Source organism: Silurus meridionalis, chromosome 26, assembly GCF_014805685.1.
Source record: "Silurus meridionalis isolate SWU-2019-XX chromosome 26, ASM1480568v1, whole genome shotgun sequence".
Taxonomy (NCBI): domain Eukaryota; kingdom Metazoa; phylum Chordata; class Actinopteri; order Siluriformes; family Siluridae; genus Silurus; species Silurus meridionalis.
In genome coordinates, this window is record NC_060909.1 from 162,000 (window position 1) to 181,225 (window position 19,226).

The 19,226-nt window shown below is 41.7% G+C and overlaps 1 protein-coding gene across 1 annotated transcript; it reads left to right on the forward strand.

Annotated features, from left to right (window-relative positions):
• Window positions 1–8,566: 8,566 nt before the first annotated feature.
• LOC124380060 lies at window positions 8,567–9,412 on the forward strand. Its single transcript, XM_046840749.1, has 2 exons — window positions 8,567–8,657; window positions 8,751–9,412. The coding sequence occupies exons 1-2, from the start codon at window positions 8,583–8,585 to the stop codon at window positions 9,396–9,398; spliced, it is 723 nt and encodes a 240-aa protein (XP_046696705.1). The 5' UTR covers window positions 8,567–8,582; the 3' UTR covers window positions 9,399–9,412.
• Window positions 9,413–19,226: the final 9,814 nt, after the last annotated feature.

Genomic DNA, 19,226 nt, shown 5'->3' on the forward strand with positions numbered 1-19,226 from the left:
TGCTTTTATTCCTGTTAATTTTGCTACCGTGCTGAATAAAAATCTAGGATTATGCTTGTTATTTTCTATGAGGGTGGAGAAATATGCTGATCTGGCAGCACTAAGAGATTTTCTATAATTTAGGAGGCTCTCCTTCCATGCTATTTGAAATACTGTTAATTTTGTTTGACGCCATTTACGTTCTAGTTTTCGAGTGGTCTGTTTTAAGGTGCGCGTATGATCATTATACCACTGTGCTAATTTTTTCTCCCTGATCATTTTGGTCTTAAGGGAGCTACATCATCTAGAGTGTAACGTAACGTTGTTTCTAGATGTTCAGTGGCCCAGTCGAGCTCTGCGGGTCTGACGGAGATCTATCTAATATCGTAATATCGGGAAGATTATTAATAAAACGCGCTGCTGTAGCTGACGTGAAAGTACGCTTAACACGGTAACGTGGTGACGTAGAAATGCAATGACTAAGGCAAATTTTAAACGAGAATAGATAACTCCTTACCGAGCGCGCGTCGCTCCTTACTGAGAGCCGTGCTCCTTACCGAGCGCGCGGGCGAGCAGGGTAAGGAGCACGGCTCTCTCGGTAAGGAGCGACGCGCGCGCTCGGTAAGGAGCACGGCTCTCTCGGTAAGGAGCGACGCGCGCGCGCTCGGTAAGGAGCACGGCTCTCTCGGTAAGGAGTTGAAGCCGGGAGCTTTAGAGAAAGCGGCCGAGAAAGCACCTGCCACGCCCCCTTCGCCGTTCACGTTTGAGACTTTTCTGTCCCTCGTTTTTGGTTTCGGGTTCGGTTTTGGATCTTCCGGGTTTTTTTTCCGGCTTCCCTATTTTTCCATTCACAAACTCTCTCTCTCTCTCCCTCTCTCTCTCTCTCTCTCTCTCTCTCCCCCTCGGCATCGCGGACGTAAGTTTTTCGAACACTTTGCTTTGTGTGTTTGTGTGGATTACTTCAGCCTGATGGTCATAAGTTTTCAGAAACTTAGTTACTGTTTTTTTTTCTTTTTTTCTCCACATGTGGACTAAATGTGAGACGGCACTGTGCAGCCGCTGTGTGTTTTTTTTTGAGCGATCTGTGTGTTTATAATGTTGGAGAATATAATAAAGGTTTGTGTGGAGAATGGACGGTGGTTTGTATTGTATACTGGTGAATCTCTGCTGTTAGTTGGTGCACTTATGCCTTTTGTTGTTAACAAACGTATGTACCTTTTTATAGCATGCCTTCATCAAACAAATCGCAGCAACGCTGTTGTGTAAAAAAACCTTCAAAAACACGTGCATGCACATTCTCATTTATTAACGCACATCATGTACATAAAGACATTTCAAGCACGTTAATATACTGCCGCCATTTTGATTTTCGTTTATCTCGATCATCGGTTACCTCGATGCTTTTTGGCGACCCCCTACGACATCGACATAACCGGGTTCCACTGTAAAATATAAAAATATATAATATATAAAGATATATATATATATATATATATATATATATATATATATATATATATATATATATATATATATGTGAGTGAAAAAGATGTATATACAAAAAAATGCTTATGGCATTAAACAGTGAACAGTAACAATAAACAATTTAAGGTGGTTTAGATTGTCCATTAAGTGTCCTTGTGCGGTGTTATGTGGTGTAAAATGGAAGTGATGCTACCCGTCGGAACGCTCTCAGTGGTGCAGGTGTAGAAAGTCTTTAGCACCTGAGAGGGTAGTTTAAAGTCCCTTAAGCATGTCAGATGGTACAGACGCTGCCGGAAACTGTCCACTCTCTCCACTGGGGTCCCATTGATGTTAAGCGGTTGGTATGACCGCTCCTGCTTCAAGTCTACGATCAACTCCTTAGTCTTGCTGACGTTCAGGAGAAGGTTGTTCTCCTGGCACCATCTCTCCAGGTTTTCAACCTCCTGTAGGTAGGCCGTCTCGTCGTTGTTGGAGATCAGGCCCACCACAATGGTGTCGTCAGCAAACTTGATGATGGTGGTGGAGTTGGAAGTGGCCACACAGTCATATGTGTACAGTGAGTACAACAGGGGGCTCAGAATACAACCCTGTGGAGCTCCAGTGCTAAAGGGTGAGGGTGGATGAAGTGTGTTTTCCCACCCGTACGGCTTGTGGTCTGTCTGTCAGGAAGTTAGAGATCCATTGACACAGCGGCAGGCTGAGTCCCAGGACCTCCAACTTAGAGGTGAGTGTGGAGGGAATTATGGTGTTAAATGCTGAACTGTAGTCCACAAACAGCATCTTTGTATAATTCCTATTTCTTTGGTCCAGGTGGCTCATCGTGGTGTGGAGGAGATGAGCAATTGTGTTCTCAGTAGAGCCGTTCTGACAGTACGGGAACTGTAGTGGGTCCAGTGTGTCTGGTAGTGAGGCAGTGATAAAGTCTCAGACCAGTCTCTTGAAGCACTTCATCACTACTGAGGTCAAAGCTACAGGGCGATAGTCGTTAAGGCAGGCGGGCTGGGGTTTCTTCGGGACAGGAACAATGGTGGACTGTTTGGAACATGATGGGACAACAGACTGTTCCAGTGAGAGGTTGAATATATCAGTGAACACCGGTGCTGGCTGGTCAGCGCAGGCTTTCCGAACCCGACCTATGATGCCATCTAGTCCTGCTGCCTTCCTAGTATTCACTCTCTTCAATGCCCTCCTCACGTCATGCTCCGAGATGGTGAACCTGTTTACCTCTCCGGCTTTCGGCGTGCATGCTGGTTGTGCCGCTAGCACCGTTAGCGTAGTTAGCTGCAGCCTCGAAACGAGCGTAAAATGTGTTGAGCTCATCTGCCAGAGAAGCGTCCGCATTTCAACATTCTAGAAGTTGGTGTTCTATAGTCCGTGATTGTTCTTAGTCCCTTCCACAGGCTCCTAGAGCCACCATGTTGAAACTGTGACTCTAGTTTCCTCCCGTAGTGCCACTTTGCATCCTTCACCGCTCTGTGAACACTGTAAGACGCAGCCTTGTACTCATTCATGTCCCTGGTGGCGGGCCCCATGTTGTAGGCAGTGGAGCGGGATCTCAGAGCGTCGCAAATGTTTTTTTCCACCCACGGCTTCTGGTTGGAAAACATTCTGATAGTGTTTTTTTGCACCGTATCATCCGCTAGTTTTCCGATGAATCCCACAACCGCTTCCGTAAACATGTTGACATCATCAGAGCTGCACCTGAACATGTCCCAGTCTGTGTCATCCAAAGCGTCCTGCAGAGCGGCCACCGATTGGTCAGTCCAGCGCGCGACCTCCCTTTGAACCGGAGCTTCCTGTTTCAGCTTTTGTTTGTAAACAGGCATGAGGTAGATGGCGGCATGGTCCGATTTCTCAAACGGTGGAAGTGATTGTGCCTTGTAGCTGTTGAATGTTGTGTAACAGTGGTCCAGTGTCCTTTCGCCCCTGGTGGGGCAGGTGATGTGCTGATGAAAGTTCGATAGTGCGCGCTTGAGGTTGGCACTGTTAAAAACTCCTACCACAATGAGCGCAGCGTCCCGATGCTGTCTTTGGTGAAGAGTTATTGTCTCGTGTAAGTCCCATACTGCAGTGTCCGTGTTCGTGTCCGCTTGAGGTGGGATATAAACGGCACTGACTATGACCGAGCTGAATTCCCGAGGTAGATAAAAGGGCCGACATTTGACGGTCAGTAGTTCCAGGTTTGGTGTGCAGGAGCGTGAAAGAGGAACGATGCTCATGCTGTCGCACCAGTGGTTGTTCACCATCAGACACACCACCTCTTCTTGACTTCCCCGACTCCAGTGTTCGGTCCATGCGGTAAAAAAAAAAGAAAAACTCGGCCAGCTGGATGGCGTGGTCCAGTACCGCTGGGTTCAGCCACGTCTTGGTGAAGCAGAGAAGGTTGCATCCCGAATGTTTCTCTGGAACTTGACCCTTGCCCTGAGGATGTCACGCTTGTTCTCCAGTGACTGGACATTGACTAACAGGATACTAGGTAAGGGAGCGCGGTGTGCGCGTGCCCTCAGCCTGTTCCTGACGCCAGCTTGTTTCCCTCACGGATGCAGGTACGGGTTGCATCCTTTGTTCTCCCTCAGGCTCTTGCTCGGCCAGCCAAACAAAAAAGAAAAAACGTAGCTGAAGCCTCACCGATGCCATCTTGTAGCTCTATAACCTCTATAACATTACTCGTAGTAACCTGACTGGTGAAGCAGTACATCATTAGCTCCTATGTGAACAATTTCTTTGAGAACTATGCTTGTCTAGAAATCTTAGCTGCTAACCTGTCCACTTGCTGTTTTAAAACAGAAAAAAAAACACACAAAAATAATAGAAAGGCGTTGATGTAAAGTATAAAATTCAATAAATGAAAACAATAATGACAAATTGTTCAGAGAAACAGATAAAGTTTAAAAATTGACACAAACAAGCAACTCACCGCAAAATATTAGAAAACAGAAAAATACCTGTCTCTTTTATTTGGCAACCTGGTCATAAAACATTGGAAAGGTGTTCAGTGGTCTGATTAGATTTGCAATGTACATGTAAAAAAATTTATTCCGCTATTAAGGTAGGCTTTTTACCGTCAGAGCAAAAGCTTGATACCATCAGTAATCTAAGATCCTGAATTTATGTTGGCTAATGACTTTGTAAGTTGTCTTTATTTCATTTTTTGTAAATTGTGCATTTGTCATAAATTACTTTTTCTTTTTTTTTTTAACCTTTGAGAAATAGTTCTTCTTTAGGAAAAAAGGGTTAAAGATTTGGTTTATTAAACATATTGTCAGGGCACCTGTGAGTGCAAAAGAAAAACAAACAAAATATAGTAAGTGCCAGTAACATTAGGTTTGCATATGTTATAAAGCTCTAAGCGAATGGCCCAATTGTTTACTAAATAAACTTTCTGAAAGCCTCTGACATCATTTGTATTGTAAGTTGAACATAAATTCGAGCACAGATTTTACACATCTTATTACACAGATAATCACTTTAGTATATTTTACTTTTGGCTGTGCCCATTTCCATCCTATGTCAAAGGAAAATAGTGAGCTAAGGTATTATCACTATGTATGATACTTTACAGGAAATGAATTTACCTTTTTTTTCTGTAAATCACAAATATGAATAAGTATAGTCATGGACAGGCGCGGAAAACCTGGGGCATGAGGAAGGTCGGGTGCCAGTGGTGGACACTGCAGAACTTGCTGCAAACTGCCACTGGGTGGAACACTTTTGAGGCCAGAAAAGGTCTGACATGGAGCGATGCCCTCGGCGGAGGTCTAAGCGCGGGGCGACGCCCTCTGCAGAGGTCTGGGGTGGGGCAGAGTCCTGCCGAAGGCCGGCGCCAGGCTCCAGAGTCCCAGCCTTCGTCAGGACTCTGCAATGCAGCGGCACCCTGTTGGTCGATCGTTGCAACACCAAACACGTCAGCAAAGTGCCTGGTGAAAAGGGAGTATGCACTGATGAAGTCCCGATTGGTGAGATAAGGAAAGCAACCTTGGAGCGTTCTGTGGGGAATCTGGCAGGTTGCATCTCGATGTAGAGATTGACGTGTCGCAGGAAGCTGCTGCACTCGGCCGCTTCGCCGGAGTAGGTAGCCGGAAGTGCCATTGGGCTGTAGAAGGCGAGCGGTGCAGTTGCACTAGCGTGAGCTGGAGCCGGTGCGAATGCCTCCTGGAGAGCGGCAACGAGTACCTCGAATGGATCCGTGATTGGAGTGGGTTGGGGATACATCAAGGTGAGCCTTGGAGGGAGGCATGGCTGCTGGTTCTCTGACATCCACACACTTTGTGCTAATCACCAGGTTTACAAGCTCACCAGGACAACAGCAACAACAGACCAGTTTACCAAGTTTACCACAGTTAGTCCAGCATGACATGACTAAACCAAAACCATTTTTCAGACCTGATAAAGAAGGGAAAGCTTGAAAAATATGCAGTGGACAAAAACAAAACAGTAGTTCCATCTTTGAAGAAATCATTTCATTCTTGCCCAGGATGAAATTGCCTTTTTTGTACCTAAAAGTTCCACTTCCACTTGTCTCACTTTCAGAAGCTTTTTGACACACTCCTGATGTGCCCCCTGAGATATGCAGGCTGGGTATTATAAGCATTCCCAGAAGGCATTGTCCAATTAGATAATTTGTGCTTCAGGATATATAGTCACACATAATGATGTAGCAGAAGTAACAAAAGAAGAAGAAGAGGACTGAGAGAGACACTGTTTGGAGACACAGGACTAAATGATTTTGCTTTCAGTTTATTTTTCAGATGGAGAATTTGAAAACCTGCAGCTCTTTTTTATATATAATAAATTGTCCATTATTTCTTATTCAGATTTTTTTATGTTAACCCACAGAATGGGTTGCCATTTTTATGTTTTTAATAAAAAAAATTAATGTACAGATTTTTTCTTTTTGTGTGCAGAAATGTGTGACAATCCTGTAATCATGTGGCATAAACACAGCTGAAACGTCTTTCTGTATTTATGAAGAAATATAATTTCTAAAACATTGTTGCATGTAACCATTCTCTTTCACACACTCTCTCTCTTTTAGAGTAAATAATATGATCAGTGCCATATTTCCTGTCAGGCTGGTTGTTGGACATAATTGTGGGATGCTGGAATTATCAAGAGGTCTGTGTATGTGTGCTGGTAATGTGCTGTTTAGGCTTGTTGTGTGGCTTTAGCGGATGTGAGTCATTATTGTTATATTATTTCAAACACACATCTGGAAAGGGTTTACAGGCGGAGCAATTTATTTACAGTGCTGTGAATCCCACACCTCTACATTTTTTTGACATTTAAGATAATATCATATTTCGGAAAACATTCCAACAAAATATTCTAGTTCATTTTGAACAGGCCTGTCACTTGTTAGGGAACAGTATAAACATAAGAGAAGACACAGAATAATCTCTATACCTCTCTTTCAGTGCAATCCCTTACAATCCAAAGACATAAATCAAAATCTTTCAGTCTTTTTAGATCTTATTGTTGGACATCATGGCTATTCTCAGAGAAACCTTGTTTAACTCTGAACAAATTGCAGAAGATATTACCATCTTAAATGGGCTTTTTACTAGATCACCTGAACTTCATTGTATATTTTCAGAGAAGCCATTAATCTGTGAACACTGCTCTGAAGACAAACTCCATGGTTACATGGCTACGATTGACAAAATGTACAACCCCAATTACATAAAAATCTGGACACTGCAAAATGTAAATAAAAACAGAATGCAATTATTTGCAAATCTCCTAAATCCATATTCCATTCACAATAAACCAAAAAAAAGATCAAATGTTTAGACTGCAAATTTATAGCATTTTTACAATCTCTTAGTCGTCAGCGCCACCCCCCAGCATGACCAATATCCAAGTGTTCTCAGGTGGTAATGTTTAGCAAGAATTTTTTCTGAATGCTTAAGCGCTAATTGTGATTCTTGTAGCACAATTTCTAAAACTATTAATACGTATAGCAAAACCACTCACTGAGTTTGCAAAACTAAAAGCACAAACACTGCTTTGCACTCAGTTTGCAATTTTGTAACACACACTTTGCAAAACTGTAGGCACAATTCACTGCACAGCACTCTTTTTTGCAGAACTTTAAACACAACTCACTGCTTACACTCAATTACCAAATTTCCAACACACTCCTAGCAAAATTATACACATGTATGGCTATCATTAACACTATTTTGCCAACTGTCTGGCACACTTTTACATGTGAAAACTGTTTTAGATAATTAGTTCACTTTGCAATCAGCCTAAGCACTATAAATAAGCCACAGGTAAGCTGTCTGTGTGGAGTACAATGGAAGGAGCAGTAAGAGTGAGAAGAGTGAGAATCAGAGGAGGCCGAGGAGGCCGAGGGAGAGGACGTGGAGGTGAAGAAGTTGGAGGAAGAGGACGTGGAGGTGAAGAAGCGAGAGGGTTAGAGGAAGTTAGAGGAAGAGGACAAGGAGGAGCAAGAAGAGGCCGAGGAGGCCGAGGGAGAGGACGTGGAGGTGAAGAAGCGAGAGGGTTAGAGGAAGTAAGAGGAAGAGGACAAGGAGGAGCAAGAAGAGGCCGAGGAGGCCGAGGGAGAGGACGTGGAGGTGAAGAAGCGAGAGGGTTAGAGGAAGTTAGAGGAAGAGGACAAGGAGGAGCAAGAAGAGGACGAGGAGGGGAAAGAGGAAGGGTAAGAAGAGTAAGAAATAGAATAACTGATGACATCAGAGCTACAATAGTGGACCATGTCATCAACCGTGGGATGACCCTGAGGGAAGCTGGCCAACGGGTTCAGCCTAATTTGAGCCGCTACACTGTGGCAAGCATCATTAGGACATTTCGAAATGAGAATCGGTAAGTACTTTGTAGCACTGCCATACTCTAATGAGAAACACAACAGTACCATACATGCAAAAATACTGAAATTGTTACTTTACAGAATTGCTAGACGTCCAGATGTTGGCAGAGGAAGAATGTTCACTCCAGAGCAAGAGACCCATATAGTGAACATGGTGATTGCCAATAATGCAATAAGACTGCGTGAAATACAGCAGAGCATAATTGATAATGACACCATCTTTCAAAATATACACAGTGTAAGCATTTCTGCACTAAGTCGTGTACTTGCGCACCACAGAATAAGAATGAAGCAAATTTACAGAGTTCCTTTCGAGAGAAACACAGAACGTGTAAAGCAACTGCGATATGACTATGTGCAGGTAAGCTATAGTGTCATTGGTTCTGAATTTGGAAGTGCATACTGTAGTGCTGTGCATGGGCCTGATGTGTCGCATTTGTTTTGTCTTGTCCAGAGAGTGATGGAACTAGAAGCAGATGCAATGGGACATGAGCTACTTTTTGTAGATGAGGCCGGTTTTAACCTCAGTAAAACCAGGAGACGTGGCAGGAACATTACTGGACACCGTGCCATCATCAATGTCCCAGGACAACGTGGTGGTAACATAACCATGTGTGCAGCTATAAGCCAAAATGGTGTTGTTCACCATCATGCAACCATAGGCCCATACAACACTGCACACATTATTGCATTCCTGGACACCTTACATGACATGCTAACTGTTCAGAGACCAGAGCATACCCGATATGTCATCATATGGGACAATGTTAGTTTCCATAGGGCTGCTTTGGTCCGCAACTGGTTTACAGACCACCCATCCTTCATGGCACTCAACCTCCCTCCATACTCTCCATTCTTAAATCCCATCGAGGAGTTCTTCTCTGCCTGGCGCTGGAAAGTGTACGACCGTCATCCTCATCAACAGGTAGCCCTTTTACAGGCAATGGAGGAGGCATGTGGAGATATTGACCAGGCATCATGTCAGGCCTGGATACGGCATTCAAGGAGATATTTTCCCCGGTGCCTTGGACTGGAGGATATTGCATGCGATGTGGACGAAATTTTGTGGCCGGACCCAGAAAGACGACATGATGTAGGCTGATTGTCTTTTTTTTCTTTTTTGTGAAATTACTATTTTGTGTTCTGACTTTGTCTTGGTTTTGATGAGTGTGAATAAACACCAATACTTGAAGTTTGGATCCTTGTATGTTTACATGACACTATGACAAAAGTATGACCTCAAATTGACATCTGTACACAGAGAAAGCAAAAGCCAGATGTGTTTTGTATTCATACCATCAGTGTGTAGTTGGCACATTGTGTGCTTAGTAGATGATGGCTTGTGTTCACTGTTTGATACGAAAACACCATTTTACGAAGGTGTGAAGAGTTAATCTAGCTGTGTTCGCTTTTGCAAGAGAACTACAATGTTTTGATAATTGGGTGAAAGGTTTTCTTATTTGTGTGTAGAGTTTTGCAAAAATAGCCAATAGTTACAAAAAATGTGCTTAAGCAATCAGAAAAAACTGTAAATGAAAAGGGAGAAGAGTAACCATGACTAACTCTACATCATTCTAAAGCTCTAAGCTTCAAGCAGCGATTTCAGATCACTGTTTTCAATGGAAAACCTATAAAGAATGTATTTGCTGAATGTGTTTAAGCAACACACAACAACAACATGCATAAAAAATTGATAAACGATAAGGGTCCAGTGAACAACATGCTGTAAAGCATTTCTGCTCCAAACAAACAATAGTGTTGAATTTTAGATGTTTTATCTTCTGTTTCACAGAACTTCGGCTTGTAAAAGAGGCAGAATCTCGTGCTTGAGTCTACACTCTATGACAGGTGTCCAGCTGATGTTTATTCTGCACCACCTCTCATTTCAAACCTTTTTTCCCAGCCAGTAGCATTATGGAAACGAAATGACTGATGGAAAATGTAGCCAATAAGTGCAGGATTCTAACGATATGTGTGTGAGTCTTAGTTTTATTACTCTTTACAAAATCTTACTGGTCAACCAGGAAGTGATTTAGCTCTCAGTTCTACACAAACAGCTGTTTCCAGCTCGTAATAACTGGTCTTTGTTTACAAAAAAAAGGAAACGAAGAAAGAAATGGAAAGTCAAAAAAGTTGTTTTATCTGAGATTTGCACAAAGCAGAGTTGAGCCTATTTTACATCTATAAGTTACAATATATCTCTTTTACAGTTTTATATATATATGTGAGTGTGTGTGTGTGTGTGTGTGTGTGTGTGTGTGTGTGTGTGTGTGTGTGTGTGTGTGTTGTTGAGATTGGAATGGTTGCACATCATTATGAATGGTATATTAATATGCAGACTGTATAAATAGAGTATGAATGAACACCTGAGTTTAGCAGGTGGCGCTCAAACAGGAGGAGGGAGAAAAGGATCAGACATAGTCTCAGATAAATGTTTGTAGGAATCTCATCTTTCATGAAAATCTTCATAAAATTTAAAATATAAACTCATGAGACATGTGGCTTTTCACCCAGTACTTTTTTGGATTGCTCCAGGACTGATTTCATGTATTTATATATGAACTAAAAATCATGTTCAATGCGGGAAATGTATATCCATGGAACTTCATCATCTATAACTTAATAACTTTTTGAGCAATATCAACTTTGATGATTGACATTGAAGCTCAAAGTGTCTTCTGTACAAAGATATCTAAACTGTGTATGTAGCACATTTTTATTAGGAACTGTTAACATTTAAATTTAGGTGGGGCATTTTAGCTGTGAGTTCCAAAATCTATGGCAAGAGCTAACAGGAGGAAAAAAAATATGATTGTTTTGAATTTGATAGCTGCAACACGTCGTCGAAAAGTTGGAACAGGGCCATGTTTCCCACTGTGTAGCATCATGTCTTCTGTCTGTATACATCTGGGAACTGAGGAGAACATTTGCTAAAGTTTTGGGAGAGGAATGTTGTCTAATATGTGTCTGATACAGGATTATAGCTGCTCAAGAATTCTTGGTTCCTTTTGTTGTGTTTTTCATTTCATGATGAACGCTCTGGATAATGACGTCTGCCAAATGCCATAAGTGTAACTGTACTTACCTCTTCCCCTGAGAGAAGGTGGTACCAGTAGAGGAAGGATCTCAGACAGCGTGGTGCAGTGTGAGGTGTGATGAGGTCAAGTCAAGTCAAGTCAAGTTTAATTGTATAGCGCTTTTCACAACAGACATTGTCTCAAAGCAGCTTTACACAAATCAACAGTGATGGTGAATGGTGTGAATTTGTCCCTGATGAGCAAGCCGTGGCGACTGTGGCAAGGAAAAACTCCCTTAGATGTTATGAGGAAGAAACCTTGAGAGGAACCAGACTCAAAAAGGGAACCCATCCTCATCTGGGTGACATCAAGAGTTTGATCATAAATCTTTCAACAATAAAGAACACTGGACAGTGAGAACTAACATGATTACTGGAGTATAAGATTATAAGTGATGTTCTTTCTGCAGTCTTATACAGTCTATATGGTTAGTAGCTCCGAGTTTTATGAGCTCAGCATTTGTGATCACCACAGATCCAGCATCAGCTTCTCCATGCCAGAGCCTTTAAACACTCCAGGAGGTCCAATGTCAAAACTCCACACATGTAGCGGAATCCAAATGGCACTGGTACGTCTCCAGATGGTTCGGGATGTTTGTGAGTTCGGCATCTACTTCTTCAAAGGTCCGTAATCATCACGAGGTGGGAGGTGACTGGAGCTGGAGCAACCTCAGGATGCCTCGGGATGGGGAGAGAAAGAGAAGCAGTGGAGAGGAATTAGCGTAGCTGCTGTTCATGATATTAACAGCACAAGTTGATAATGTGCATGTGATCAGATGTTCTGGAGCACAAGGTTATGATGTGAGACGTATGTTATGTGTAGGCTTTGCTAAAAAGATATGTTTTTAATCTACACTTAAACTGGGAGAGTGTATCTGAGCCCCGAACACCGTCAGGAAGACTATTCCAGAGTTTAGGAGCTAAATGTGAAAATGCTCTACCACCTTTAGTGGACTTTGCTATTCTAGGAACTACTAGAAGCCCAGAGTTTTGAGATCTCAGGAGCGTGGCGGATTGTAGCGTGTTAAAAGACTGGATAGATATATGGGAGCCAAACCATTTAGTGCTTTATAAGTGAGAAGTAATAGTTTGTAGTCTATTCGAAACTTAACAGGAAGCCAATGTAGGGACGATAAGATTGGGGTTATGTGATCATATTTTTTTGACCTTGTAAGAACTCTGGCTGCTGCATTCTGGACTAACTGAAGCTTGTTTATTAATGAAGCAGGACATCCACCTAGTAACGCATTACAGTAGTCTATTCTGGAGGTCATGAACGCATGGACGAGCTTCTCTGCATCAGATATAGATAACATGTTTCTTAACTTAGAAATATTTCTAAGGTGAAAGAAGGCTGTTTTTGTAACCTGATTGATGTGATTTTTGAAAGACAAGTCGCTGTCTAAAATAACACCCAGGTCTTTTACCGTTGAACTAGTGGTTACAGAACATCCGTCTAAATGCAGGTTGAGATGCTGGAGCTTCTGTATACTAGTTTTTGGGCGATGAGCAAAATCTCAGTCTTATCAGAATTTAAAAGTAGAAAGTTATGGGTCATCCAATCTCTTAGTTCCTTAACACACTCAGTTATCCGGGTTAATTGAGCTGTATCGCCTGGTTTAGATGAGATATATAGCTGAGTATCATCAGCATAACAATGGAAGCTAATTCCATGCCTTCTAATAATATTTCCTAACGGAAGCATGTATATTGTGAAGAGCAGGGTCCTAGAACTGAACCTTGCGGCACGCCATAATTTACTTGCATTAGCCTGGATAGCTCTCCATTTAAATCTACGAAATGGTAACGATCGGACAGGTAGGATTTAAACCAGCTTAATGCCTGTCCCTGAATGCCGATGTAATTTTGTAAGCGATCTAGGAGGAGATCATGGTCTATAGTGTCGAATGCAGCACTAAGATCTAGTAAAACCAACAGCGAGATGAAGCCTTGGTCTGAAGCTAAAAACAGGTCATTAGTTATTTTAACTAGAGCAGTTTCTGTGCTATGATGGGGCCTAAAACCTGACTGAAATTCTTCAAAGATATTGTTCTCTTGCAGGTAGGAACATAACTGTGCAGCGACAATCTTTTCTAAAATCTTAGACATAAATGGGAGATTTGAAATTGGTCTGTAATTTGATAACGTGTTTGGATCCAGATTAGGTTTTTAATGAGGGGCTTAATAACTGCTAACTTGAGGGATTTAGGGACGTGACCTAAAGATAGTGAGGAGTTAATAATATTTAGAAGAGGTTCACCAGTTGTATATAACACTTCCTTCAGTAATTTAGTAGGAATTGGATCTAACTGACATGTTGTCGATTTAGCTTTGGCAATAACATTATACAGCTCTTCCTGTCCTATACATGTAAAACAGTGGAGTTGTGGAGTTGAAGGTAACACTGTCTCAGGAGATGCTGTAAGAGGTTGAACTGCCACAATTGTTTTTCTAATGTTATCTATTTTTTCAGTGAAGAAAATCATAAAGTCCTCACTACTAAACTGTGATGGAACACAATTTTCAGAGCCCTGATTTGTAGTTAGTTTAGCTACTGTACTGAAAAGGAACCTGGGATTGTTTTGTTGTTTTCTATAAGTTTGCTCAGGTGTTCAGCTCTAGCAGCTTTTAGCGCCCGTCTGTAGCTGAGCATACTGTCTTTATACGCGATTCTAAATACCTCCAATTTAGTTTTCCTCCATTTTCTCTCCAGATTACGGGCTGTTCTCTTGAGGGCATGTGTATGACTATTATACCAAGGTGCAGGTGCTTGGTCTCTAACCTTTTTTAACCGGATAGGGGCAACGGTGTCTAATGTGCTAGTGAGGATAAGGTCTATGTTCTTAGTTATCTCATCAAGATTATTAGTAGTTATGGGTTTAGTGAGAAATTGAGATAAATCAGGCAGGTTATTTACGAATCTGTCCTTAGTGGTTGGAACAATAGTCCTACCAAGTTGATAACGTGGTGCAACACGGCTAATCTGCTCTACCGGTAGTGTGTACAGTATGAGGTAATGGTCTGTGATGTCATCACTCTGAGGTAAAATATCTATATCAGTGACGTCTGCTCCGTGGGATATTATTAAGTCTAGTGTGTGGTTAAAGCGATGAGTTGGTCTGGTGACGTTTTGTTTAACCCCAAAAGAGTTTAATAAGTCAACAAATGATAATCCTAGAGCATCGTTTACATCATCTACATGAATATTAAAATCTCCTACAAGCAGCACTTTATCAAAATTGATCAAGAGATCTGATAGAAAACAAGCAAACTCTTGAAGAAAATCAGCGTAGGGTCCTGGGGGTCTGTACACGGTGACCAGAGCGAGTTTTCTATGTATGTCTGAAAGTACAACTTTAAGAACGAGCACTTCAAATGATTTAAAGCTGAATCCTAACATCTGACTAACATTAAGAGAAGCAGTATAAATGGTTCCTACACCCCCACGACCAGTCTGACGGGCTCATGCTTATAAACATATCCTGACGGTGTCGACTCGTTTAGACCCATATAATCACCTGGTTTAATCCAGGTCTCAGTGAGACAGAGTGCATCGAGATTATTCTCTGTGATCATCTCATTTATAATCAGTGCTTTGGGTGCAAGTGATCTAATGTTTAAAAGACCAAACTTTAAAACTTTTTGGTGTTTGTTTATCTGGCATTTTTCAGTTTTAACTTCAATGAGATTGTTTCTGGATCTTGTGTATTTACTTCTTGGTTTTGCTACACGAGGAATAGATACGGTTTCTATAAACTGGGCTGTGTGTGAACTTGTAACTATTTGGTCTGTTGTATAAATGTTCTCATTGTCGAAGATTTCCTGATGTCTTACCAGTCAGATGGTGTGAAGTATCCTAGAGATGTTATCTGATAGCACTGCTGCTCCAACTCTGCTGGGGTGCAGGCCATCAGGGCGGAAGAACCTAGGACGCTCCCAGAAACAGTTCCAGTTATTAACAAAGAGAAGTTTATGTTCTCGACACCATGACTGTAACCATTCATTTAGAGCTAAAAGTCTACTAAACTTCTCAGCCCCTCGCTGGTAAGTGGGAAGAGGTCCTGACACTATAATCCTCGTTGTGGGTGATGTGCTGCGTACCGTCTCCACCAGGATCCTGAAATCCTCTTTAATACCTCCGTTTGTCTCAGCCTGGTGTCGTTCGTTCCGGCATGAAGAACAACCGCTCCGAAGTTCTCCTTCAGGATCGCGGGTACCTGCGCAGCGACATCAAGAACACGAGCACCAGGAAAACAGCGAGTGTGCACCTTACCTTTAGCTCCAGTAGCGCGGACATGCCGGACGATGGAATCTCCGAGAATCACAGTGTCGCGTTCCGTCTCGCGGAGAGGGGCGGCGGTTCTCGGTCGAGATCTCGAAGGCCTGTAGTGGTGGCGGGGAGACGTCCTCGACCGGGCTTTGCTTGTCTCTTCCGCTGCTGCCGCATCCAGGGTCCATGTTGCACCTTTGCCGGAGTTGTAGGTGCGCTGGGTCTGGGCAGAGAAACACGCGGAGTTAAGGTGCTGGGGCGTTAGGTTCAACCCGAATTTACCTGGGACGAGTGCGCGTCCGCCCGGGATGTTTCCAGCGCCGCTTTCCGCTCTCGCAGCCGGGCATGCTTTTCATGCAGCTCGCGAATCTGTTTCTCCAAAACCTCCATCTCCAACGCCACCGTTTGCAAATCGAACGAGTCCTCACCTGTGCTCAAAGTCAGACACACAGCCGGCATAGTGCTCATAATCACAAACAGATTTCGGATACACAAATAAGATAAAGTGAGAGAAGATATAGTGGTAGTCGAGCTTAACTGACTACAGTCACAAGTCAGGAAGACAAACAATTTAGGGTTATTAAAAGAGAAAAACACAAACAAACGAATATAAACACGAATACAAACACAGAACTCGCGGCAAACAAGTCAAACACAGGAAGCTACGTCACCGGAAGCAGACAGTCACACAGAAACTCAGTAAGACTACATGAGGTCTCTGAGCTAAGATGGTGCTGGTCCATTTTTGCCTTTTGGGTGAAAATCAGTGTTTGAATCTGATACGTGCAGCTACTGGAAGCCAGTGAGGGAGCAGCAGTGGGGTGGTGTGGGAGAACTTGGGCAGATTATACAAAAGTCGCACAGCTGCGTTTTGGATCATTTGCAGTGGATGAATAGCGTTCAGAGGAAGACCTGCCAGAAGAGAGCTGCTGTAGTCCAGTTTCGAAATCACAACAGACTGAACAAGCACCTGAGCAGCCTGTGTGGACAGAAATGGTCGAATCCGTTTGATGTTGTAGAGAAGAAATCTACAAGACGAGCCACATTAGCAACATGTGAGTGGACAGTTACTTGTCCATAGTTATGCCGAGGTTGCGAGCAGTGGCTGAAGGGAAGAGCAGAGATTTGTGTGGAGTATGGTTGTAGATCATTTTCACGCATGCCTTCTTTTTACATAGTAGAGATTTAATGCAGATACAATTTCTTATTATTCATATTGATTAAAGTCCAGAAGGCAAGTCAAACATAGATCATACGGTCAGCAAAAACATTTATTATACACCTAAATACCAAACTGAAAGTAACAAACCCAATGATCCATCATTTAAAATGAATCACATACAACATGAGAACTTACCAATTTAGGCCAATCAAAAAGGCTTCACACCTAAGTGCTTCATATAGGCTACAAAGAGAAATTTATGACAACCATGAAAAACAGTAAAAAAAAAACTTCAATGGGAGGGTGCCTTCTGGTGGTTTAGTGGAGAAATATCCTGATTGATGTAACACGAAGGCTTTAATCACACAAACATTTAAAACCCTTCAGAAAATTACATGAAATAAATGTAACATTTACCAAATAGAAAGTGAAAGAATATAACATCAGTTACTTCACTGTAGTTTGATCGCTTACTGCTGTGTAGGCTCATATCTCTCTGTATCAGAAATGTTCTTGTGATTACTTTTTAGCTAAAGACACAGCAGACAAAAACACTTCTGCTTTGCTTTTGTTACCTGATTTATTTAAACATGACTTGTAAAACATGACTTTCTTTCAAATTATCACATTTAAAAGCTGATTTTAACCTTTTTAAAGAAATGAAGCATCACCATATGTATGCAGTGTCTTTCTGTCTATGTTTCTCTCCATGATCATCCTATTGTCCTCTTTGCTAATGATGTTTGCTTTGATTATGTTGAATCGGTTTTCCCTGTGGACTGCTAATGTCACCAAACACACTTAATGAGCGAGGACACTTATGGTCTCGGTTTTTTATCTGTTCTGAATTTTTTTACTACCTTCACTGTTCAGCTAATGGAACTAGTTTGGTCACTCACCCAGAATAACTACAGATACTACAAAAAAAGACTGTAAGAATAACTGAAATTCTGAAACAATCACCCTTTTTATTGGAGGTAGAGCAACACATAGGACAGACAGTGTGTTTCTGATGGACCATTAATACTGTAAGATATTTTGCAAGCCATGAGCAAAGAAACTGAGGTTATGGACCTTTATTTTGCAGTCTTATAATGTCATTATATTAGAATTGTGTTCACTACTGCTTCCCATACAAAGAGCAAGAAAATAAGAAACATAGCTGAGTTTTGTCATGCATAGTGCTACTGTATATGCCTTTGAAGACAGTGTTATGATCTTGAGCTGCTTTAGTTGGTCAGGTCTTAAATAAGCACCAGCATCAAAGTCAAAGTCCTGATCTTAACCCTAATGAAAGGGATGTGCTGGAGAAGACTTTATGGACCAGTTCAACACTCCTATCCTCAGTACAAGATTTCCCTTGCACCACACAAATCTACACCCAGTTATGCAGATACAAGGTCAAAAGAATTATTAAAGACTTTCACCAACCTAAAACAGCTTCCAGTAGGAAAATGCTACAAGATCCTGAGGACTGATAGAGAAACTTAGGAAGGGGTTCCTATACTCAGTCAATCTGTCTACTAAATGGGGAAAACTGAGAGCCTTTATATTCCTACCAGACACACTAACAATCTCTGCCAAGCATCAATGCATCAGGGCCACATTCACACCGAAAAGGCGGTGCAATGATATGAAAACTTATAAATACTCTTTCACACTTGTGTGGTTACTTGTAGGGTTACATGTGCTTTACTTTAAATACTGTAGGTAGTAAAGCATTCTTCTTCTAAAAAAAGGATTATTAATTAAAAGAGATTAGTTTGTAAAAACATCATTAAGTGATTAAGCCTTATTCAAGCGTTAGGTGCCTGAAGTGACTTATACTCTCGAAGTATACTCTGTCTAGTTATCAAGATTTGTATTAGGTAAGATTAGTTTTCTACCTTTAGTTATTTTATCTACATTATTTGATTTGATACAGAACAATGCTATTATTGGGATTAGTTTATTTCTCAAAATCTAAAGTTAAAGTAACAAAAACTGAACTGCAATGTTTCTGCCATCAGATGTTGTTTTTGGCTTAGCCGTTCTCTATTGTTTAGTATACTACTGGATTATTTCTTTTCTTAGGTCATTCCAAATTGTAATATTGGTTATGCTGAGTGTTTGTGCAATGGCTCTGACTGACTTTCTCTCTTTCACTTCTTTCGTTTCTCTACAGTTGCAGTTTTCATTGGTGAAACTGTCGGCTAAAGCCAAGAATACATGTTCAGATGTAATTGTTGCTTAAACAATAAATCTAACGTTTTTTTTTTTAAAACACCTATGAAAACTAGGAAATAAACATTAAATGTCCATGTGTTTTTCATATCCAGTTGGACATTAACAAATACTGACGCAGGGTTCTGGTGTTTTGAGTCCACAGCGCGCGCTGTTTAGTCTGAGCTGTCCCCCCGCGATGGTGCTGAAATGGGTTCCG